Below are 26,476 nucleotides of genomic sequence, written 5' to 3'. Positions count from 1 at the left end.
TGGTTCACATCTGTGCACCTGCACAGACAAATGGCTTTTTAGCCCGCCAGAAGGGGTGAGGCCAACTGCCTATTTAAGTCACGCAAAAAGGCCATTTAGTCAAAATTACTCGAGTGAATAGCAATAGCATCGACTCCCGCATATGCGCAGTAGCACGGCAGGTTATGCAATGCTCATTCCCGTTCTCTCAGGGAACCGAGGTTACGTTAGTAACCAGGGCATTCCCTTTCGATATGGTTCACTTGCATTGCATCTATGTTTGACACATATGGGGAACGCACTGCAAAATGCTGTGCTACTAGTACAGAACGGAAGCAGTTTTGTGAGGCCTTAGCCTGGGGCGCTTAGTGACAGTCAGGGACCTAGAATGTTCAAAAATAGCAGGCCCAGGTTTGGGATCGGAGCCTGTGGGAAAGCCTTTGAGGTTGGAGACTGTTTAGGCAGACAGAACCCATCCTTGAAGGGCCGGGACATCCAGATTATAGAACCTGATGATGCTGCACAGATGTCAGCAATGGATATTCCACTAGACCAAGCCCAAGCCCAAGAGGAGGCCATTCCCCTGGTGGAATGGGTCCTTACCGCAATAGGGCACTGCAAGTCCAAGGACTTGTAAGCTAGCGCTATCACATCCACTATCCAATGGGACAGTCTTTGCTTCATGACTGGAATCCCCTTAGAGCGACCTCTGAAGCTCACAACAGCTGCTCTGACTGCCTGAACTGGCTCAATGTACACCCTAAGGGCCCGGACTGGGCAAAGTGGATATGGTGTCTGTTCACCCTCAGCAGAGTGGAGAGCAGAGAGTGAGATGACTTGTGCCCTAAAGGGCATGGAAAGCACCTTAGGCACATAGCCTTATCTGGGTTTAAGGACAGCTATGCTGTCATTGGGCCCAAACTCGAGGCAGGAAACATCCACTGAGAGAGCCTGCAGGTCACCAACTCACTTGACCGATGTCAAAGCCAGTAGGAGAGGACTCTTTAGCGAGAGAAACCGAAGGTTGGCTGTCGTGAACGGCTCCAATAGAGTGCCCCAGAGTGCCCTCAGGATGATAGACAGGTCCCAGGAAGGGTCCGTGTTGGGGTGAGGTGGGTTTAGCCTCCTGGCCCCTGTGAGAAATCTAACCATCAGGTTGTGTTTTCCAATTGACTGGCCAGCTATAGCCGCAATAGCTGCCGTGTACACTTTGAGAGTGGACGGAGTGCACACACCAACCAACAGCTCCTGTAGAAAAGATAGAATGGAAGCGATCTCACAAGATATGGGGTCTATCATCAAGAGAGCCCATTTCTGCATGTAAAGGTGCCTGACAGAATGTGCCCTAGCCTTAGGGATTGTATTCATCACCCTCCAGGGGAGATTTGAAGGCTCCAGTCCAGAGGCCATAGGTGGAGGCCGGGGGATGCCAGATTGATCCCTCCGCTAGGGAAAGGAGGTCCCTTCTCAGCGGGATTGGCCATGGTGCTGCAGATGGCAGCTGAACCATTCCTGGTGGTGCCACGAGTAAGACAGAGCATCTGTGTTGTAGAGGCTGATCCGGCGAAATCCAGGCCCGCATTTTGGATGAGTCGAATACTGCCCCCAGGAATTTGATGCAATGGCTGGGGGACAGCAAACACTTGCTCAAGTTTATTTATTCTGCCATACTGTGTGTTATACTTTCTCCCATTCATAAATAATAGGAGTTGCCAGTCTTTGTACATCTAATGTCCCACAAGCACAAGAACTTTGCTTCAACTTTAAATGCACCCAACCATTTCATCTTGACAAACAGACACATTAACCTTTCATTTCACCAGAAAACCTTTCTCTTTCTTAGCAATGTGAAGACACGCAAGTCTGCTTTCGCCATGCTAATGAAACATTGCCTTTTTAAAATAAATAAAGGCAATGTTGGAGGTTTCTCAGAGGTTTATGTTGAGGGATGAATACTCAGCCTAGTTCCAAAATCAAATCACCGAAGTCTGCTTTGTTATTTGTTTACTGAACAATAACAAATAATCAGAACATTTTCAATCATTAGGGGATGTTGTAGTCCAGATTAAAATATAAAAATGTTTTAAGTTTGAAAATAAATAGCCTATTAAGTCTAAGTATTAAGTATTTGGTGCTGTGTTGAACAACATTGTGAATACAAAAAACTGAATAGCTGTTTGAAGCATTTTAAAAACTGTTCAGTAGCGCAGCTGCTTTGTTTACTGGGTTTCCGGGGTAACCTCTGCATTTCTGCTGTTCCATCAGCGCCTTCTGCTGTCAGAGAGTGAACAGCTTTCATTCAGCGTGTGTCCTTCACTCGTTCCGCCATGTGCTTCTCATGCACGTTGGGCTTGTTTACACCTGAGTGTGCGTGTCCCTTTGACGCAGAATACAGCGGTGTTATGCATTTTATACAGTTGATGGGGAAAGTATTCTTAAAATGCATTATAAAAATTGCAATAATTGGTAATAAATTATTTACGGTATTTTGAAGAGCCCACGATAACAATATTGTGCATATTCATTATCGTGATATATTGTATTACCGAATATCGGCACATGTCTAGTTCCACTTCAATTTCTCTAAACTTCCCTAAGCACTTCCCCTCAGGGAATCCCTGCCGCCATTTTGAAGTGCGTTCCACTTCGTGAAGTGGACGAGGGAAGTTTATATGGACAGACCCTCGCTCCCTCTTGACTCAGGACTGAGTCAACGAGACTGAGGGAAGTTAGCGAGGGAAGGGCATAAAAACAAAAAAACAAAACAAAAAAAAAACGAACTGGAACGCGCCCCTGGTAAGTGAAAAGCAATTTATTACTGTAAAATCTGCTAGAGTGCTGTTGCTGTTGATAATATTCACTAACACTGCAATCTGAATTTGCTATAGGCCTACATGCTGCTACTACTGCTGCACAAAAGTACTGACAATTGCTGTAAACTTAATACAAAATCAAAAGCAAATGGCTATTTCACTTTAACAAGTTCACATGCCAGCAATGCTTTGTCACTGTATCCTCACAGCAACTACATTGTCTGCTTTCTACTGCTGCATAAACGCAATATTGCATATTCTCTAGCTATTAATAAGCTTAGTATTTCACTCTAAGCATTAAAACAGGTCTGTTAACATGACACTTGATTTTAAACATGATTTTGAACCATGTGTATGGTTACTTGATTAGGAATTAATAAGGAAGACCACGCAATAATGCATAGTGATATAGCATAAGAAAGACTGTTCACTTATCTTCAATGTTGAATTTTTAGAGGATTTCTGAAAGCGCGCTACAACTGCTACAGAAAATGATAACCAAGTATTTGAAAGTTGAGCAGCAAGCTAATTGGCTACTGATACAGCAGGAACCAATTAGCTTTGCCCTATAGAGAATTTATAGAGGATTTTTTTTTTTTTAATGGTTGAAAAGAGGAACAATATAGTTCACTCCAATTTTTTTGGCCCCTGGCATGTGTCTCTGTGCAAGGATTCTTGTTAAACTGCCGTGTCAGGGTGTATGACACATTACTGAAGTGATTTGTCTTGACAGTGCATTCAAAACCTTTACGCAACATGGAGAGGAGGCTATGTAGCTCATATAGTTGCCATCTGTGTAAATTGAAATTGAGTTAGAAAGCTAGATGGATAAGGAACTCTCAGAGCAAAAGCAAAGCTGAGAAATCTTCACTGTCTTCCAAGAAAAATATAAAAGCTTGAGCTTTCATAAAGATCACCATGGCATGCTTTGGGTGATTAGGGAATGATTTTATAATATTGGAAGTTCTGAATCATTTCTAGCAGGAACACAATGTATGCATTGTATTGCTGGCTATTCACTGATTCAAAGATGATGTGCTCCAAAAACTCCTCAGTTTTCCTCATTAACCACAGGAAAACAGTTCACCCAGATATTCTTGTATAATGAATAAAACCAGCATATGACTCCAGAGTGACTGGGTGAAGGCAACACTTAGCTTGATGACTTGTCTTCTCTTCATACTTTGGCTGAGGACTCGGAGAGAGTGTGTATGACTGTTGGCTGGAATGTTTGCAATTCACATTTGATTGGGTGGTTTGCTGTCATCATTACAGCAAATGTTAAATGATAGTGATACTGGGGTGTAGAGAGCCCTGAATCTCTAAATGAGTGGATCCAATTTTGAAACTCTAAGTTTTTCACTTCTTGAATAACATGATGCAAGCCTGGATTTCCAGAGAGAGGAACAATCTCATTGTAGCACAATTATAGCACAATTTGTATAATTGCCTGGACTCCAAGTACATTCAAAAGAGGATACACTTAGCCATGATTGTAACCAGGGTTTGAAAACTGTGTGTTAAGAATTCTGCTATAATAACACCTACAAATGCAACTCATCATATATACTACATATCTCTGTCTCCTTTTGATCTGTATCCTCCTCCTACCTGTTGCTCTCCTTAGTCTCTTTCTGGGCCCATATGTATAAAACTTCTCAGAAATGCTCTTAAGAATAGTCTTAAGTTTTGACTTAAGTGTCAAAAAATTCTTAGTAAAGAGTAGGGCATTTCTAAGAGTAGGAGACTTTTATAAAGAAGCTAAAAGCAACTTTTAGTAAAGTATAAGACTGATTCTTAAGTGCTGACTGAAGTCGTACTTAAGTGTTGTGAACTAAGGACTACAATGATGTCAACTCAAAATGGCTGCCCTCAACCTCCAAATCAGCCAATAGCAAGTCTGCAAGGGTGAAGTCATAGCAGCATGACACCAATCATTTAATGTTACTATAAAAAAAAAAAAAAAAAAATCATTAAAAAAGACACTGAAATGTTTTAATATTTTAATTTATTTTTAAAAATAGCTTTGCATTGTGCAAAATTATCACAAATTAGTATTGATGGTGTGGAATCTTTTTCTATTGATATATGTCTCCTCATTTACAGTTAGAGAAATGATGTGAACATGAGTTCCATCAATGGCTCCAACAACTCCAGGGAAGCCCACTATCAACATAAAAGTGGCTTGCTTTTGCCACATGGTTTGATGGTCAGTTGGAAAGTCAATGAACTGCTATAGAGTAGTGGCCAAATGTGATGTCCAGCCATATGAAAATTGACAACTTCAACCTTAATTCAAATATTTTTAAAAATGTGTTAAAATATGTAAGCATATTGTGTAGCTGTGCTTGGAGTCAATTGTTTCATGTGTGATAATGAAATGAAATTTCAAATTATTTCAAATTATTTTTGGTCAGGCTGTCATGCAAAGTAATTATGAACACATGCAAAAACAAGAGAGAACCAATGAAATATTAAAAACTGATTATGTTGTAGTCAATGTCATATTTTAAAACATTTAAATAATATAAACATAAAAATAAAAATATTTTCATATTTTGATGGTTTAAGCAAAATTGTAGGGTCATTTAAAAAAAAAAAAAAAAAACTTTGCACATCAATTTTGGCCACTATGTTTGGTGTGGTAAGTTTACACAATACTAAAGAGCTCAAAAGAATATCACTGCAATGAAGGTTTATGACTGGGCAAGCGCTTTAGGACCGCGTTTATATTAGAAAAAAATTTCCAGCGCTGGAGAGAGCTAAGCAGGAAGGCCTGAAAACAGATGAGGAGTCTGCTTTGATTCCTTCTCATATAAGTAACACTAGGTTTTGATTGTCTGGAGCTGCTGTTCTGTTGGTGATTAACAAACTCTTGTTTGTATTTACTCTTGTGTACTGTACGTTAATTTTTTGTGTTTCCTTGTCGTTCGTTAATCATCTATGCTTTATTTTTCGTGAAGCATTTTGTTGCCCGTCAGCTGTGATAAACAGACATCCACTCTCGTATTGCTTGTGTAACAGCAGCCAAATAGTGAGAGTTGTGCAGTTGACACCCGCTAGAGCATGAGGTGTTTAGCGTCATTGTTAGTGCACTCGCCTCGCATGCCAGCAGCGTTCAGGCCAGGGTTTGAGACCGACTCGGAGCAGGGTGATTTGTATTGGAGTGTGAGTTTTGGAGGCGGCGCAATGAAGAGAGGGGTGTGTTTGTTTGGGTTGATTTCAAATATCAACAGTGTTCAACAACGAATTTCGTTGTTGAATGAATCACATACAGCACCTTTAAATGTATTAAAATGCATTAAACATATTAATTATTGTTTAAGTAATATTTATTACATTTAATACATTTATTTAAAGTTATTACATTTCTTATTAGGTCAGTTACAAAAAGAATTGACAATCAAGTTTATATCATAACTCCAATACATCATATCTTCATTGGAAAGCGTGTGTCTCCTCTTCTTTGCTGCCATCTTGTTACTCTTAACTAGGTTAAGAGACCTCTCCAGTTCTCTTAAATAATTTAGGAGCTAAGACCCAGTCTTGACACTTAGGAACCTTTATTAATCATACTTAATTTTACTCTTATTCTTAGACTTAAGAATAAGAGTAAAATTAGTAAAATTAAAAAATAAGTAAAATGTCATTCTTAGAATTCTGACACACTTGAGCCTAAAATTTTACTCTGAGCGGCTTTATACATACGGGCCCTGATCTTTATCATCTTATTCCCTGTTGCTCTCCTTTTTGTCCTCATATCTGTCTTACTGATCTTTAAATTTAGGCAGGAAAATTTAAGTCTGATGTACTAGAGTTAAACTCCCTTATTTGTACACACCAGTCTAGCTGTTGATGACACTACTCCCTACGGCTACTGCTCAAGCATCATGCCTCAATGAGGACGCACCTTCACAATTCCAGAATGGAAGGACATGGCCCAGAGACGAGCTCAAAGGCTTGGAAGCACGCCCTAATCTATAAGGCAGATTCCTTTAAGGGAGTATGGCCCAGGCCCTAGGGACCTTAACCTGCCACTTTCAAGGGGGACATTCTGTCAACCCCTGAATTTGCCAGGGAGGCTAAAAGCTCTAATTAGCTTTAGCCAACAACCTGCCCACTCTAACAACAGGTATCATAATTTTTTTTTTTTTTTTTTTTTTTTTTTGGAATAATATCATGGAGGCCCCTGTGGAGCCTTACAGCATGATGCTGACTAGAGAGTTCTAGGGAGCAATAGTACTAATGCATAAGCTATATAAAAAGTACTGCTCTCAACCTAAAAGCGGTTACTGCTAAGGAGGCCCAGAGAGGGCCAGCAACTTAGAAGCGCCACTAAACTCTAGCAAGAGATATTGGAGGCAGAGTGCTCACAACAGCTGCCAGCCTGGTATAGCTGGCAGCTGCCTAGCCCTAGGAGCAATGTACTCAGCATAATGACCCTGCAATAAAAGGGGAGTACTGAGGAATGCATAGAACAGCTTAACTACCAAGGAGGCTGTAGCTGACAAACTGCTACTTGAGTACTTTACTAGCTTTAATTTGTGGCTCGCATGGCAGTGTTAGGGTTGTGTTGGTTTGGGTGTTTTGATTTTTCCTTCGTTGCAGGTCATGAGATTGGGGCGTGACTTCAGTACACCTGTTCCTCATCATGGGCCTTATTTAAACATGGTGCGGGAGTTCATCGGGGCGGCTGCTCAGCTCTTGTTTGGGGAGCAGTTTGCCAGGACCGCGCTCTAATGCTGTTATTTTGTATTTTGTTTTACATCCATTCATTTGCACTGACAACATTTCAATTGATGCATCCACTCATGCGCAGTTCATACTGATTGACTCTACTGATACTGACTTTTTGATTATGTTATTTGGGTTAATAAATATTATGTTTGAAGTTATTCCGCCATGTTGTCTCCCTTAATGTTACATCTTTGAGCCAGGTGTAACATATGGGGGTTCGTCCAATTTAATTTTTGTTAATTTGTTTGACGTTATTCGTTTAATTATTTATGTGGAGAGACAGAGCGGAAAATTTGTTTGGAGCGTCGGTTTGTATTTTTTGTCAGCTCTAGAAAAGGTAAGTTCTTGGGTTTTAAAACTATGTAATTTGTATACTCCCCAGTTAGGTTGTAGCAACGCTTTGCGTTGTTTTTTTGTTTTAGTTTGTTATTTTTGTGTGTCTCCTGGGTCGAGTGCACTGCCGTGGTGGTAGTTCTGGACTGTTTGTTCGGTTCCACGCCAGCGGTATTTGGGTGCTTCAAAGGGATTGACTCTTGGGAGCACACGAAGACTAGGGGGTAGTTAGGTAGAGGGTTTTTTTGTTAGGATTAGGTGGGGAGGTGGAGAATGTGTGCACAGTTTTGACCGTAAGAATTACCTGAGCTGAATTGTGGGTAAGCCAAATTTGTTAAATTAATTTGCGTGATTTTTGATTTCGGATTGTTGCATAATGACATCAGTTGAGCAGTTTTGTAAAGTACCTTCAGATGAGCTATTAAATCTGTGTTCTAAGAAACAGTTGTGGGAAATTGTAGATCGATATGAATTGAGTGGCGTTGATAAGCGATTGAGAAAAGACGAGCTGCGAGAAATAGTAAGACACAAGTTAGGCGACCTTCAGATTTTACCAATTATGCTAGAACAAGTAACAGCTGGGGCTAGTCCTGCAGTTCAAAAATCATCAGTTTCATTAGTTGGTTTGTCGTTTGAGCAACAGAAAGAACTTATTAGAATGCAACAGTTGCATGAAAAGGAGATGCGTGAACGTGAAATCGAAATAGAAAAACGTAAATTGGATGATTTGATGAGACAACGTGAAATGGAATTTGAGAAAATTAAGCATGAGCAAAAATTGGTTGCAGAGCGACAAAATCAAGAGTTTCAATTAAAGTTTGAGAGTTTAAAACTTTGAGGTGAGAGTAGATCTATCGATCGCACGGATTGTTCGTTTGACATAATTCATAATTTGAAATTGTTGCCTGCGTTTAATGAGAGAGTATAGCTGATGAACGGGGATGGCCTGAGTCTGACCGCACAGTTATGCTTCAATCTGTTTTAGTAGGGAAAGCTCAGGAAGCGTTTACTGCTCTTTTAGTCGAGGAAAGAAAGAATTATGATAGCGTAAAGTCTGCAGTGTTAAAAGCCTTTGAGCTGGTCCCAGAAGCTTATCGCCAGCGTTTTCGTACTTGGAGAAAAGGTGAGAGACAAACACATGTGGAGGTTACCAGAGAGTTAAGTAACCACTTTGATCGCTGGTGTACAACATCTAACGTACAGTCATTTGGTGAGTTGCGCAAAATGATGATTACTGAACAGTTAAAAAAAACATCGTTCCCGATCAAACTGCAGTTTATATTAACGAAAATAAACCTCGCACTGCTATTGAAGCTGCATCGTTAGTAGACGATTTCGTTTTGACACACAAGAACCAATTTGTTTATGAGAATCGGGGTAACGGAAATCTTAATTCCAAACTATTGCAACAAAGTGATCGAGGACCACCTTCTCAGAGGGTGATAACTGATTCAGTGTGTCGTTATTAACTGGAAGTCGGACATTGGAAGAATGAATGTCCCGCACTTAAAAGTAAACAGGGACGCGGCAAGGATAAAAACTCTGCACCTGTTCTTTTAACGAGTTGTTTATCTGCGGAAAATATGTCCGTGATAAAAAGGAACTTTTCCGAAATTGAACACACAGGGTATGTACCTTTTTATTTCTGAAGGGTTTGTGTCTCTTTTGAGGGGCAGGAAGGTGTGCCGGTGAGAGTCCTGTGAGATACAGGATCGTCAGAGTCCTTTATTTTGGATTCTGTTCTTCCATTTTCATCCACTTCATATGCTGGTAAGAATGTTTTGATCCAAGGAATTACACTCCAAACGTTGTCTGTTCCTCTGCACAAGTTAATTTTGCAGTCCCAGTTAGTCAATGGGGAAGTGACTATGGGGGTGCACCCTTCTTTGCCGGTGGAGGCAGTGGAGGTCATTTTGGGAAACAACTTGGCTGGTGAGAGTGTGTGGCCGGTACTGGCCCCATCACCGATTGTGACGCCGTCTTCTCTTCCCGATCAGGGGTGTGGTGAGTTGTCTGAGGGTGCCTCTTGTGTTGTTACGCAGTCTAAGATCAAAAGGCTAAATGATGAGGGTGCTAATTTGTGTGATACCCACACACCGGTTAAGTTTGTTGCTCCTGGATTGTCTCTCTTGTCTAATTTTTCTCGTGCAAAATTGGTGGTCGCCCAGCGGGATGATCCTGGGTTGAAAACTTTGTTTGCTGCTGTTCTGCCACCGGAGGATGTGGAGAGTTCCGCAACTGGATACTTTATAGGTGATGGAGTGCTGCTGCGTAAGTGGTTGCTCAAAGAGAAGATTGTGGTGGTGAGTCAATAGTTCAAGTTGTTGTACCGGAGAAATTTAGAGATGATGTACTCCGGTTGGCTCACGGTGATATAGCCGGTCACTTAGGTGTAAAAAAGACGTACGACAGAGTTCTAAAGCATTTTTATTGTCCGCGGTTGAAAAAAGATATCTCGTGGTTTATTAAAACATGTCATGCGTGCCAAGTGACGAGGAAACCTAATCAGCCACTGAAACAGGCCCCATTGTGTCTAATACCTCCAGTGGATCAACCTTTTGAGCACCTTTTAATAGACTGTGTTGGTCCATTACCTCCTTCTAAGTCGGGAAGTAAATTTCTTTTGACTATTAAAATACAAATCAAAATACTCGTTCCCTAGCAGCTTATGCGTTGCGCAATGTTACAACTCGATCTGTAGTTAAGGCCCTGTCTCAATTTATTTCAATCTTCCCCTAAGGTCATTCAGAGTGACCAGGGAACGAACTTCACGTCTAATATGTTCGCGGAGATCTTAAAACAGTTGAGAGTTAAACACAGCCGGTCCAGCGCATACCATCCTCAGAGCCAGGGTGCGCTGGAACGGTTTCATCAAACCCTCAAGTCCCTCTTGCATGCGTATTGCGTTGAATTAAATTGAGACTGGGAGGAAGAACTTCCATGGCTTTTGTTAGCCGCAAGGGAGGTTACACAGTCTAGTTTGGGTTTTAGTCCCAACAAATTAGTTTTTGGACATAAGGTGTGTGGTCTGCTTGCCGTTGTGGGCGATCAGTTAAAGGGAAAACAGCCACCATGAAGTTTGCTGGAGTATGTCAATGGTTTTCGCAGACGCTTGTTTTTAGCTGGTCAAGCTGCACGAAAAAATTTAGAAAAGGCGCAAATAAAGATGAAAAAGCTTTTTGATCGCCAGTCTGAACAGCGTGTATTTAATTCGGAGGATCGGGTTTTGGCATTGCTGCCTTTAGTGGGCTCTCCGTTTTGCGCAAAGTTTGTGGGACCATATACTGTTGTGCGTGCTCTATCTGATCTTAATTATGAAATTGCAACTCCAGACAGAAAGAAAATGACCCAAATCTGTCATGTGAATTTATGAAAACCTTTTTTTTTCCCGCAATTGTAAACAATCTGATGTTAAGTCATCTGCTGTGGTCAGTTCTGTGACTGATGGGCTGAGTCGATCTTCGGTAGGAGAGACTGAGGGTATTAAAGTTTTAGATGACGCTGTATTGCAACCTCGTTTAAAAAATTCAGAGACTCTAAATGATTTGGAGAATTTTTGACCCATTTATCTGTTGTACAACAAGCAGAGCTGTCACAATTGATAGGCGAGTTTCCGTCACTGTTTGGGGATGTCCCAACACAAACTCACTTAATAGAGCACGACGTAGATGTGGGTGATGCTCCACCTATACGCCAGCGTTTTTATCGTGTTCCTGTTGAAAAACGTCTAAAATTGGAGTCAGAGATTCAGTATATGCTGAAAAATAACATTGCAAAACCGTCTTGTTCGAGTTGGGCTTCGCCGTGTTTATTAGTTAAAAAACCAGATGGAACGTTCAGGTTTTGTACGGATTATAGAAGAAAAAACCAAAACACCCAAACCAAAACACCCAAACCAACACAACCCTAACCAACCCCCCCCCTTTTTTTTTTTTTTTTTTTTTTTTTTTTTAAGCAGTAATACCCAGGTAAAAAAATTTTTTTTTTTTAAAAAGTACATTTCTATAATGTACTTAAAGTGCTCTATTTTCATGCACTAATTTTGTAATTAATTTACTAAAAATTCATCTTTAGTACTTCTTCTTAAGATAATCTTAAGAGCATCTAAGTGTACTCAACTGCTATTTTGAGACACCATGAAATATGAACTAAAATGTGCTTCTAATATACTATCTCTGTATTATTTTTTTTTATTATTTAGCTACCACTTATAGTACACTTGAACCCATAGTGTACTACAAGTGGTAACTAAAGACAGTACATCATCTACCAGCAGCTCACTCTCGTCAGCTGCTGAGGTGCATGAGAAACTTACATCTCTCTCAAACTCCTGAGCAAGCTTCACCTGAGATCCCCACAATCTCAGTCTCCTCTCTACCTCAGCGTGAGTGGGACCCGAGCAGCGGGGCATAGATGACTATCCCTCTACCCTCAAGGGCTGAGCGTGCATGCTCTTTACCCAGACAGGAAATGCACAAGTCGTATGTGTCATAAGGTGTCAAAAACCTCGGACATGGATCGGAACACTTCCTGAAGCGCTTGTCACTTGTCATTGTCGTTTGAGTAAACTTTCATCAAAACAGTCCCTGGTCACACTAGTAGTGACGTCATGGATGTCACTGGCAAAAACAGCTGTCGTGATTTTACTGTGCTTCAGCCATCAGTCACGCTGAGGCGTTCCCTAATGTGTCTCAGGATGCAGTGCGAGTTCCCTTTTGAAAGGAAATTTCAAATTTCATTTTGGAATATGAAAATTTACTGAGGTTCAGACCTCGGAGACCTCTTAGCTGGCTACAGCCATGCACTCAGCCTTCCATATAAGGAATGTGAATATTTCAAATGCAATACTTCCGCACACTGATCAATAACAAAATATTCTTTACTGAAGCATGTGTGTTCACCATAAAAAACATGGTAACGCTTTACAATAAGGTTTCATTAGCTAACATTAGTTAACTACTTTAGTTAAAATGAATTAAGAATGAACAATACTTCTACAGCATTTATTAATCTAAATTAATGTTAATTTCAACATTCACTAAAATTATTAAAATCAAAAGTTGTGTTTGTTAACATTAGTTAACATAAACAAACAATGAATGACTGTTTTTATTAACTAACATGAACAAAGATTAATAAATACTGTAACAAATGTTTTGTTGAAATTTTTCAACTGTTTCAAAAATTCTCAACTGCTTTAAAACTACTGATATTTATACATATTTTTATATGTATATTCAAACATAAAATTATGCCAAAGTATTTTATTTTTCTTATAAAAATATAAGCCCATCTCTTCTCCTCTCTTCCTTTTTTACATCCTCCTCTCTCCTCATATGATCTCCCTCTATCTGTTCCACTCTTCCATTCCTTCTAATTACACCCCTTCCTCTACCCACACCACCACTTTACACTTACACCTCTTTATTTTCCCCTTTTCTTGCATATTCTTATTCTTTTCTTGCTCTATTGCTCTATGTATACTTTCCCTTTCATACTTTCCCTGTTACATAATGCAATTGTGATAAATGTGTGAACCGATAGGAAAACTGAATTCCCTGTGTTGTGTGTATTATTAACCAAGCAGTTATCATTTTGGGGCCAATTTAAAACATACAGAGTGCATTTGATAATATGACAAATTCCAGAGTTTTGTTTATTGTGTTTGGACAAATGGTACATAAATGTTTGAGAATTATGTAAAACCAATAAAAAAAGCTGTAATCGTTTTTTCTTTTTCCTAAAAACGTTTGAAAACTTTGTGCACAGTGTTTTGAGAAAATGATTCACATGATTTGCAATTTGTGTGAAATGAATAAAAACGTACAGTCTGTTTAGGAGAATTACAAAGTGTTCAGATCACTGTGGTAACTGTTTTGAGAACAGTGATCCGAGTTTGGAGAAATGTGTGAAATCAATTGAGGAAAAACTATAATACATTATGTTGACTAATTAAACCTTATTGTAAAGTGTTACCAAAAACATTTGCAGCTCCATCTTGACCAAAGCAATGACAGCATCTTTCCATTATATGTGAGGACCCTCCAACACTTTTTGATTTTTGTTTTAATCTTTCCACACTGGATAAAGGTTGGTCACTGCTTGTAGGGACTAGTAAAAACACAATTCACTAGTTTTTCCAACCTTGGCATCTGTTTTATAGGGATGTTCTGTAAAGCATAAAAAAAAACCTGAGCTTGGGGCCTGCTGGGAAAGCATTAATGAAATGTGGATTAGTTATTCCAAAATGAGCCTTGAGGCCAGGGACACTCCATATGCAGTGATCGACTGCAGAGCTCCAATGAAATCCATTCTTTATTATGCTGAAATCTAATTATGAACAAAGTGAAGAAATCATTTGATATTTGACCAGAATACTTACAGCTGGAATCAGAGAAGAAGACATAGTGCTATTTGTGTTATATTCTCTATTTTAACAGTGGTGGTAATTGTTGAGAATGAAGACTCCAGTATACTCAAAGCAAAAACGCTTCACTCTTCTTCACTTCATTCTTCAATCATGTGTTAGCCAGCTAAGAATATGTGATGAACTCAGGGAAGAAATAAACTGGAAAAGATATTTTCTATTATATCATCATCGCTGACCAATGGCTGTTTGTGTTTAACAGCTGGTATGAAGTTGCCTAACAGTTTGCACTGGCAGAGATGTTCACTAGTCTTTTATCTGGAATCCGAGTCAAGTCTGAAGTCTTTAAGCTGGAGTCCGAGTCAAGTCTGGAGTCTTTTGTCACGAGTCCGAGTCGAGTCTCGAGTCATTAAAAAAAAAAAAAAAAATCTCATACCAAATCCTATTTTTTTTATCCTAGTTGTATTATATAGACAAAATAATATGATCTTTCTATCATCTGTTTTGTTTGAAATTAAGGTCCTATGATGTAAGGGATAATGTAAATCCAGCTTGTCACTTTATAATCCATTACAACGTACAAAAGAATCGTCCTGGCAACACGAGTAGTCATTTTCAATACAGTCACTAAGTGGACGCAAGATGGCACCAGTGAGTCACGGTTTGTTATACAGCAGTTTGTTATACAGCTTCGTTGTTATTGACGACAGTCATTATCAGAAAATATCAAACCTCACAATGTTTAAGAATGTCAATAGAAAACTCTACACATGCTGATTGAATATTAAAATATTAGCTTTAAGTAATAAATGGATTAACATCTCTTTATATCTCTCTCTTATGGACACAAATTAAGAAAGAGAAAAGCTGGATATAATACAAAAAAATTGATAAAACGTAGTGCTAGGTTTAAAGGCTAGATTTTTTTTTTGTTGTTGTTCATATTTTAACAGGCTGGCAATCCAAATGACCCATGCAGCTACACCACAGTAAAATGGCTAGCTGTGTGAGTTAATGTGACTAACCTTTGTGGATGTGTCTCATAAAATTTGATGTTGTCGTTCCGGTGTCTTTAATTTCCCACATTCTGTTCATCTAGGCGATTTGACACGTTAACAAACCCAAACGAAAAAACATAGCACAGTGGCTCCCGTCATGTTTCATGGGACTCTTATGACATTTCGGAGTTTACGCGCAATACACGGACATACGTAATCAAATTCTATGACGAGTCCGATCTACCACAACAAATAGGGAAGTATATGTGACGCAGATATTATAAAACCATTCAAATACAACAAAAATTCTTTATTATATCAGTAGTTAAGGGTAAAATATAAGGTTTTAAAATATTTACGAGTCTTTTGTGCCGAGTCAAGTCTGAAGTCATTTCAGGTCGAGTCTGAGTCAAGTCTGAAGTCTATTAAAATGCGACTCGAGTCCGAGTCACTAACTCGAGTGCCCATCTCTGTGCACTGGTGAGTCGAACCACCAGATCAAATTCAAAAGCACCTGCAAAATGGGCAGATTTTGTTCAAAATTACATCACACCCACACCCTGGAGGTCGTGGGCAGGTGAGGACTGGTAGGATGCCTCCAGGATGGTACCGGCAGTTCGGCGCAACATGGCGGGTACCGGCAGTTCGGGGCGCCATGGCAGGTTGTGCAAATTTCCTTGGGAAGAGCCGTGGGTTTCTGGGCTGGAGCTGACTCTTGAGCGGGCTCAGGGACAGGAGCGGAGTCTGGAGTGGACTTGGGGACTGGAGCGGAGTCTGGAGCGGACTCTGGGACTGGAGCGGAGTCCGGAGCTGACTTGGGAGGAGGCTCTGAGATGGCAGCTCTGAGATGGCTGCCATCTGAGATGGCAGCCATCTTGCAACGAGGCTCTGGGATGGCAGCCATCTTTATCTCTGGACTGAGGACTTGGGGAAGTGTTGTAGGGCAGAAATGGATGGATCCATTGGAGGGGTATGTGGAGGGAACCGGCTTAGGGTGAGCTGCCGACGCTATGTGTGTCTTCGATGGGGCTAGATGAGGAAGATACCCTTCTTAAACTTCCTCAACTTTAAAATTAGAACCATTTAAATAGAGAATAAGATTAAGAGACTCGACTAGGGAGAAATAACAAGCAGGTTTGCTATACCGAATGGTATCCCTATCCAGTCCCATATGAAAACACACATTGAGAGAAGCATCAGGCCAGCTCACCCGATAGGAGTGCTCGAGAAACTCCTCCACATACCTCTCCAAAAGCCTACCATTCTGCCGTAGGCCCCAAAGATTGTTCTCAGCCAGGATCATGCTTTTGGTTAGGTCGGTTCTTCTGTCACGTAATGGTGGTTAGGAACTCTCAAGACGAGGCAGAATACAGGAAGGTAGACTTTTACTTCCAAATAACAGGAGAAACTCAGGAAAAACCACTCTACGTGCAAACGAGAACCGACAGAGACAGAGGGAGAACACAGGGTATATATGCACAGCAAACAAAGGGAACTTAACAAGATAATTAATAAGAAACACTGTAACCAAGGGAACTAAATAATGGTGGGAAAAACTGAACAAAGGAAGACAAATGACAAAACAAACAGAGTCCAAAACAGATGTAACCCTGACACATGGAACATTCTGCAGGAAATGTTATTAATATTGTTAATTTATATGTTTATTAAAAAAACAAACAAAAAAACCCCTCTGCCCTGACATTCAAACTGTCATCATTGAAACCATAGAAACTTAATAGAATATTAGAATAGAATATTAAATATTTGTGAAGCTATGAAAAATGTGATTTGTTGATGTAAAAATTGTTTAAAGGGTTCTTACCTTGTCACCTTTTGGGCCAGGTGGACCCTAATGGGAATTATAAAAGAGAAGAAAAAATTTAAACTTTGCTCCATAAACTGAAACGTAAAAAAAAAAGAAAAGAAAAGAAAAAAAACATGTTACAACATGGATTGTATATATTTGTATGCTATACATGAATTCCACATATAACACACATCTACAGAATATAAAGATGCACAGTGTCCCACACATGCTGAGTTCAAGAGTGAATGGGATTATGCTTTTAGTGTCACGCTCCAGTTGTTCTACTCATTTTCAGGCTGACAAGGTGACTCTCTCTGCCTTTCAACATGATGACATACAACCCGAATTCCGGAAATGTTTGGATGTTTTTTAAATTTGAATAAAATAAAAACTAAAAGACTTTCAAATCACATGAGCCAATATGTTATTTACAATAGAACATAGATAACATAACAAATGTTTAAACTGAGAAATTTTACACTTTTATCCACTAAATGAGTTTATTTCAAATTTGATGCCTACTACAGGTCTCAAAAAAGTTGGCACGGGGGCTGAAAAAGCAAGAAATTTTGAAAAGATTCAGCTGGGAGTACATCTAGCAATTAATTAAGTGAATTGATATCAGGTCTGTAACATGATTAGCTATAAAAGGGATGTCTTAGAGAGGCAGAGTCTCTCAGAAGTAAAGATGGGTAGAGGCTCTCCAATTTGTGAAAGAGTGCGTAAAAAGATTGTGGAATACTTTAAAAACAATGTTCCTCAACGTCAAATTTCAAAAGCTTTGCAAATCTCATCATCTACAGTGCATAACATTATCAAAAGATTCAGAGAAACTGGAGAAATCTCTGTGCGTAAGGGACAAGGCCGAAGACCTTTATTGGATGCCCGTGGTCTTCGGGCCCTCAGAAGACACTGCATCACTCATCGGCATGATTGTGTCAATGACATTACTAAATGGGCCCAGGTATACTTCCAGAAACCACTGTCGGTAAACACAAACTGAAGTGCCATCTGCAGATGCCAACTAAAGCTCTATCATGCAAAAAGGAAGCCATATGTGAACATGGTCCAGAAGCACAGTTGTGTCATGTGGACCAAGACTCATTTAAAATGAACTGTTTCAAAGTGGAAAAGTGTTCTATGGTCAGACGAGTCCAAATTTGACATTCTTGTTGGAAATCACGGACGCTGTGTCCTCCGGGCAAAAGAGGAAGGAGACCTTCCAGCATGTTTTTAGCGTTCAGTTCAAAAGCCAGCATCTCTGATGGTATGAAGATGCATAAGTGCATACAGGATGGGCAGCTTGCATGTTTTGGAAGGCACTATGAATGCTGAAAGGTATATAAAGGTTTTAGAGCAATATATGTGTAATGATTTGTTGGTGGAAACACAGAATTCAGCAGAGAGTGAGGATCCAAATGCAGTTTATTACAAGTATACTCCAAAGATCATAGTCCATACCAGGCAGAGGCTCAAAACATATGTATCAGTCCAAACACATTGCATCCACAGATATAAACAGGAACGAGAACTCTAAGAACTCCACAAAACAAAGAGACTGCTCAAGAATGCTGACTGCAAACCAAAACAAACGAACGAAACAAGACTTCATACTGAGTACATGGCAAAAGGCATTTAAATAGACAGGGTAATGACATGATAAATGAGACACAGCTGAAACCAGTAAACTAATAATGACCAGTGGGTTCTGGGAAATGGAGTCTGGAATAACAGTCTATAGAGAGAGGCTGCCATCTGCTGGTACATGGTAGCATCAGCAGCTGACAGGTGTAACAGTATGCTCCCCTCCAGATGACATCTATTTCAGGGAAGGCCTTGTGTATTTCAGCAGGACAATGCAAAACCACATACTGCAGCTATTACAACAGCATGGCTTCATCGTAGAAGAGTCCAGGTGCTGAATTGGCCTGCCTGCAGTCCAGATCTTTCATCTAGAGAACATTTGGCGCATCATTAAACGAAAAATATGTCAGTGACGACCACGAACTCTTCAGCAGCTGGAAACCTATCAGGCAAGAATAGGAGCAAATTCCAACACCAAAACTCCAGAAACTCATAACCTCGATGCCCAGAGGTCTTCAAACTGTTTTGAAAAGAAGAGGAGATACTACACCATGGCAAACATGCCCCCATCCCAACTATTTTGAGACCTGTAGCAGGCATTAAATTTGAAATGAGCTCATTTTGTGCATGAAATTGTAAAATTTCTCAGTTTAAACATTTATGTTATCTATGTTCTCTTGTAAATAAAATATTAGCTAATGTGATTTGAAAGTCTTTTAGGTTTCATTTTATTCAAATTTAAAAAACGTCCCAACATTTCCGGAATTCGGGTTGTAAATTCTGTCTTCACCTACTTTGAATACATTAAACATTAAGTGTTGTTTTTGAATATGAAATCTTTGCACTATTATATGATAGACCCTTGCTGCTCAGCGTGCTATTGAAACATAGTAATTTCTTGGTAAAATGTGTCCAGCTACAAAAGGTCAGTGCTTGTTTGTATGCACAAAGAGTGATATGTAAATTGTCTTGATAAGATAAGTAGCTGAATTTTATCCATTGGATCCACTGGAGTCTAAAGACCTAAAGATAGAGACAAAATAGATGCTGTGATGTCAAAAATGATGGGAGAAGTGTTCCTGATCTATTCACATGACTCCATACCGATCCCAAGCTTCACAACACCAGGACATTATTAACCAATATAAAAAATAAAAAAAAAAAACAAAAGATGTGCATTTCTTTATATCAGATTTAACCCTGCAAAATATTCAGGGCCATTGCTATACTGTATTTATTGATTAAACAATATTACATTTGAAATTATGAAACTGATGAAAAAAATACTGTAAAGTACAACTATATTAGTATTAGTTGTGGCCTATAACTGTCAGACTCAGAGAGGTAAGCATAAGCAGGTGTTTATTAAACGGAGGCAAGAACACAGGAGACAACAGTAAATGGGGTGAGTAGAGATGCAAGCACGTATTTACAGTCACTTAGCTGGAGAGTAATCAAGTGTTTCCTTAACAGGATCGGCAGGAGAACAGGACACTGGAGACAGAGAGGAGACAGCAGGATAACACAGGTAAGTAGCGGGTAAGGAGTCCAGGTTTGTATCACCGAGACCAGACAATGAAGTATGGGGAGTAAGAGTCTTTATAGTGCTCGTGAGATGAGGTGCAGGTGCTCGTGATCAGTACTCAGGAGAGAGTGAACGAGTGGGCGGAGCGTGTCTCTGTGACAGTACCCCCTCCTCCACGGGCGGCTCCTGACGACCGGATGGGGCAACGACGACGGGGTCTACCTCAACCCCGGGGAGCAGGACGGTCCGGGTGGTCAGCGTGGAATTGAGTAAGGAGCGAGGGGTCGAGGATGTCGTGACGGTTTACCCAGGAGCATTCCTCTGGGCCATAGTCCTCCCAGTCAACGAATTACTCCAACTGTGGACCCCGTTGTCAAGAGTCGAGGATCGCCCGCACCCGATAGATGGTCTCCTCTTTGGCCGGGTCGGGAGGAGGAGGTACCGCATCGTCACCAGGATCTGTGGAAGAAGGAGATAAGGGTTCAGTGTGGGGCTTGAGTAGGGATACATGAAATGAAGGTGATATACGGTACTGTAGTGGAAGGTTGAGTTGGTAGGGGACTTCGTTGAGCTGCCTCTGTATGGTGAACGGACCTATGTACCGGGGACTCAGCTTACGGCAGGGCAGTCGGAGACGGATGTCCCGCGTCGAGAGCCACACCTTCTGACCCGGCTGGTACTGGGGAGTAGGGCCTTATCTGGCTCCACATATCTCTTATGTCGCCGAACTGCCTGCTGGAGATGGACATGTGCCGAGTCCCACACTCTCTCGCTTTGCTGGAACCAGCTTGGAGAAGATGCAAGCTCCACATAGCTGTTCCAGATCAGCCGGGACCAGAGGAAGGGGATAACTGAACTTCACAGTTTGGGAGTTGAGATGGCGGTAGTCGATGCACGGCCTCAAGCCTCCGTCCTTCTTGGCCACAAAGAAGCTTGAAGCGGCAGGGGATGTAGAAGGTCGAATAAACCATTGTTTAAGGGCTTCCTGGACGTACTCCTCCATGGCCTTTTGTTCCGGGATGGACAATGGGTAAACTCTACCCTTGGGTAGAGTAGCCCCAGGCAGCAGGTCGATGGCACAGTCCCATGGCCGGTGAGGTGGTAAACACATCCTGGAACGCCCGGTATTCTGGAGGGATTTCAATCTTCAGATCCGTCTCAGGACTTTCGATGGATGTGGTAAGGACAGGGAGAACATCAGAGTCGGAAGAAGAAGAAGAAGAAGAAGAAGAAGAAGAAGAAGAAGATCGCAGCTTTGTAGGAGATTTCTTGATAGAAGATAAGCAGTTCGTGAAACAATTGTCACTCCATTTGAGAATCTCACCCGTATTCCATTGGACATGTGGTTGATGTTGGTTAAGCCACGGACGTCCCAGGATGATGTCTGCGGTGGATTCTTCCAGCACCGTGAACGTTATATCTTCCGAGTACAGGCAGCCGTCAGTGCGTCAGTGTGGGGGAGAAATGCCTGATGCGACCACGCCCCAGCGGCTTTCCTTGGATGGTCTATATGCGGAGATCCTGCTGACATCGTTTACGGCGTACATTCAGTTTTTGGAGAATCTGGTTGCTGATGAAGTTCCCTGCTGAACCGGAATCGAGGAGGGCTTGAGCTGAAACACAGGCATGAGAATTTAGGATGTGGACAGTAGTTCTAGTAAGAGGAGCAGTACGAGCGGGTAACTGGATGGTACTCACCGTGGGGCATGGTGGTCGAATAGGACAGGCAGTGATGAAGTGGTTCTCTACCCCACAGTAAAGACAGAGATGGTGTTGAATTCTTCTCTGACGCTCCGCTCAGGTGAGGCAGTAGGAGTCCACTTGCATCTGTTCAGGTGCTGGAAGGGTGACAGATGGTGTGGTGGGCAGAGGATTGGCAGTGGGCGTTAACACTGAGCATGCTGAGAAACGTTGAGCCACTCGGATAGTTTTTTGGATGAGGTTTTCCAGTCCCATAGAGTCGTCGTACACAACCATTAACTGCGTTACTTGAGGGTTGAGTCCTTGGCGGAATGCTGTTATCAGCGCCGTTGGAGAGATCGGCGGTATTCTGCCCGAATACATCTCTGAAATGGCTGAAGAAATCATTAATGGTGGCTGCGACTGGTGCATTGGATTCCCAGAGGGGTTGAGCCCATTGCAATGCTCGTCCGGAGAGCAGGAACGCCACCCTCGCACGCCCGGTTGAGAAAGTTGAGCCTGTGCTTCCAGATAGAGCGAGCATTGTAGACGAAACCTACTGCAATCCTCCACCGCACTGGAGAATGTCGCTGACCGGGCCGTGGGACTTACAGAGGCAGCGGTGGAAGCGGTGGGTGCTGGGTGAAGGAGAGCTTGGCGGATGGCGTGCACGAGGTTATCGGTGACGGCAGGTGCAGTGCTTGCAGATGGAGGTGGTAGTGAGGATCATACAGCGTCAACCAAGGTGGCTAACAGATCCGGTGCATGATCCTCACCCATGTTTGTGGAGCTCTGCATTGGGTCTGGTCTTCTGTCAGACTCAGACGGAGACAGAGAGGTAAGTATAAGCAGGTGTTTATTAAACAGAGGCATGAACACAGGAGACAACAGTAAATGGGGTGAGTAGAGATGCAAGCACGTAGATACAGTCACTTAGCTGGAGAGTAATCAAGTGTTTCCATAACAGGATCGGCAGGAGAACACGGAGAACAGGACGCTGGAGATGGAGAGGAGACAGCAGGATAACACAGGTAAGTAGCGGGTAAGGAGTCCAGGTTTGTATCAACAAGACCAGACAATGAAGTGTGGGGAGTAAGAGTCTTTATAGTGCTTGTGAGATGAGGTGCAGGTGCTCGTGATCAGTACTCAGGAGAGAGTGAACAAGTGGGCGGAGCGTGGAGATCTGGTGACGACGCGTTGGTGTTGGTGGGCGTAGGCTGTGTCTCCGTGACAATAATAGTGTTGTTGTCAATGATAATTCTCTGCTGCAAAAATCAGTTAACAGCCCGTAGGGTGAACCGTTCCAAAAGACCACATTGGACTAAACATTTAATTGAATCCTGGGGTCAGATTCTCGAAACATTCTTAAAAATAAAAATTTTCTTAACTGCTATTTTCTTCTTTTTGTTGTTAAGACATAATAGAAGTATTCATATTCCTAAAAAAAAAAGAATGTTCTTAAAAAATCGTCAAGTCACCTTTATATAGCGTTTATACAATACAGATTCGTCTGTACAGCAGCTCTAAAAGAAAATTGTGTCATTGTTCAGCTGAAGTCAGTTCAGTGTTGATTCATTTCCGTTGTAAAGATCATCAATTATTAAATTAGTTCATTTAATCTATAAAGCAGCTCTGCAGAAAACAGTGATGTCATCGTTCAGCTCAGTTTAGTTCTCATCCAATAGTGTCAGGGCAGTCAAGTCAATAATGTTGTTGAATGTTGTCTGCTTCCCGAACAAGGCCAGGAATACTGTTCCCGATGTTGTGTGCTAAATAGGAAAAGGATCTACCGCCCGCAGTTGATTTTGATATTCTAGGTATTATCAACTGACCAGAATTTTGTGATTGCAATACAAAAATGTGTTACATGTACTGTGTCCTGTGACCTAGTCTTTCCCCAGTCTGTCTGATTAGTTCATTTGATCCACCTGTGTCTCGTTAATTATCCCATCACCTTGTTTAGCTCCCTTTGTTAGTCACATGTATATATACCCTGTGTTCTCCTTCACTCCTTGTCCGTTCTCGTTTATGTCTACACTTGTGTATGCTGTCTTTGCCCTGTTTGGAATCTCCTGTGTTTTCATTAAAGGATTGTTATTATTCGTCATCTCCGTCTCCGTCGTACTTGGTACTACAGCAGCTGTAACAAAATGATTCTTACCGCTAATTGAAATTAAGCAAAAAATTCAAATAAAATGTATTTTAAAAAGTATAAAATAACTATTATTATTCCAAATTACTCTTATACAACATGAATGAAATGGATCCAAGACCAACCTGATCAAATTACATAAACTATAGGCTAGTTAATTTGTTGCCATAAAAGTGCAAATGCAAGGGTTGCGCATGCTCACTGGAGTCTGGAGTCAGAAAACAACAACTGAAGGCGGCAAACTGGTAATGGCGATCTACTCAGCAAAAAGGAGGATTTGGATGAATATATGTGGATGTTTTACAAAGTGAGATATGTTTATTAATGATTTAAACTTAATGTTTTTAAACTTTGTTTATTCGATCTTGTTTTCTTAGTTTTAGCGTGAAGGCACATTTTTGCTAAGGCGAATTAACTTATATTTTAGGTCTTCTCAGCTGTAAAAACTTCTTAAAAGTAATATTTGTAACGTTGATCATTTTAAGATATAACGCTATGCTGTCGACTTAACTGTGCATCATGTTTGCATTTAGGCAGATTACGCTTTATTTATTTTTTTAATAACAGATTTGTCATTTCAGCGTTCTTTGCTAATGTTATATGCTTTGCAAATAAGCCAAAACATTGCTTAAACACACTTCATTAAATGTATTCATTATCTACATTGTAAAATTTTATAGGATTTCACATTAAAATGTCTGTCCACAAATATTTGTAAATTTGACCATTTCGAGATATGTGTTCAACTGACTGTATATTTTTGCATGTTTGGACAGATTCTGTGTGTATGATATATATTTTTTTTTTTTTACTTATTTTTTTTTTTATTTAGTAACTGCTTTGTCATCTCTGTGTATTTTACTTTGCTTGAAATATAGTTTGGAAATATACCAAAACATTGAGTGTGTTTGTCATTCGTCCATATATAAACTAAAAATTTATAGGATTTCCTGTTAAAACAAATCGTGTCCATGAAAGGGAACATGAATTCTTTTCAACCTGAGTCGTAATTTTATTTTTAAAAAATAATAACAAAGTGTATGTCATCTTTACTATTTCAGAAACCTCATCAGTTTAGGACAATAACTCAATTACGGTATGTGTAATATTTTTTTCATGTTTTTTGTATTAAAATTAAAATTAACTCGTTTCATTTCTTTGTAAAATTGATTTTCTGTTTTTTTTTTACTTTCAGATATGTGAGATTTGTGGCAACGTAAAGTGTGTGGGAGAAGTATCACAGAAGTATCCAGTATGTTTAAGTAATTGAAACATTCTAAGGTTAAAGGAACACTCCACTTTTTTTGAAAATATGCTCATTTTCCAACTCCCCTAGAGTTACAGTTTAATTTTACCGTTTTCGAATCCATTCAGCTGATCTCCGGGTCTGGCGGTACCACTTTTAGCATAGCTTAGCATAGTTCATTGAATCTGATTAGACCGTTAGCATCTCGCTCAAAAATGACCAAAGAGTTTTGATATTTTTCCTATTTAAAACTTGACTCTTCTGTAGTAAGAAACGACTAATAACTTTGTATTATGCGGGCCAGACAAGTAATTTGGCGATGTCACTTTGTAAAGAAAGACTAAGCGTCTGCACACATTCACATTCAAACGCGCTTACCTATAGACTAAACATGTAAATGAACGGCAAGAACGCATTAAAAGTCTTCTGTTTTCATTTTAAAAAGTGTCATTTAAGCGGCCCCTAAGTTAATAATTAATGATTTTTACAACGAAAGTAATTTAATCAAAAACTTACTTTAGCTCGATAATAACTTTTTGCTAGAGCTGCTGTAAAGCCAAAACAATCTCTGTCCATTAATTTTCCTATTATCACTGTGAAGCTGCTTTGAAACAATCTGTATTGTAAAAAGCGCTATACAGATGATGACTTGACTTGATTGGACTGATTACTTGTCACTGTTTATTCTGCCTGCCTTATCGACTACGTCTCTGCATTTTGTATTGGATTTGTTTGCTGATATATATTAAACTTCCAGCATTTGGATTCTATCTGGCCTCCATGTCGAGTCCCTCACAACTAGGGGTGGACGATTATTTTTGTTACTGTACTTTATCTTTGTTATTAAAAATTATAACAAAGAAGCAAATTACAAACAATATGACAAAAACAATAAAACAGATACAAATGAAATAAACAGTGCTTTAAGTATTTTAGGTAGGCCTACATTAGGATTATTTAACAGTAGAATTCAAATAAAAATAAACCAGAAATTGAATTTTCAAATGTAAAAATAAACTAAAAATAATCTTAGGGTTATGTTCAGTATATAACCTGGTTCCCTGAGAAAGGGAGTGAGATGCAGCATCATGGTGTTGATGATATGGGAATGCCTTCAATGTGAGCCAGTGTCTGAGAATTGGTTTGAGTAGGGCAAATTCCTAAATACTGAGCCGGCGTTTGGGCGTAAACACGGAAGTTCTGCACTGTGTAACAGACTGACGGGGAAGAGGAAAAATTGTTGAATAAAGTA

The 26,476-nt window shown here is 40.3% G+C and overlaps 1 protein-coding gene across 1 annotated transcript in view; it reads right to left on the bottom strand.

Annotated features, from left to right (window-relative positions):
• LOC127515652 (collagen alpha-1(XXV) chain) overlaps nucleotides 1-21,488 on the bottom strand; it is a 378,235-nt gene extending 356,747 nt beyond the window's left edge. Inside the window, exons 1-2 of the mRNA XM_051899532.1 lie at nucleotides 21,471-21,488; nucleotides 17,053-17,079 (exon numbers count right to left, since the gene is read on the bottom strand). Of these exons, the coding sequence (XP_051755492.1) occupies nucleotides 17,053-17,079; nucleotides 21,471-21,488 (45 nt within the window). The remainder of the gene's footprint in view (nucleotides 1-17,052; nucleotides 17,080-21,470) is intronic.
• Between the last annotated feature and the right edge of the window lie 4,988 nt (nucleotides 21,489-26,476).

Source organism: Ctenopharyngodon idella, chromosome 7 (genome assembly GCF_019924925.1).
Source record: "Ctenopharyngodon idella isolate HZGC_01 chromosome 7, HZGC01, whole genome shotgun sequence".
Classification (NCBI taxonomy): domain Eukaryota; kingdom Metazoa; phylum Chordata; class Actinopteri; order Cypriniformes; family Xenocyprididae; genus Ctenopharyngodon; species Ctenopharyngodon idella.
Note: the sequence above shows the minus strand (reverse complement) of the source record. Positions and strands in the feature narration are given on the sequence as shown.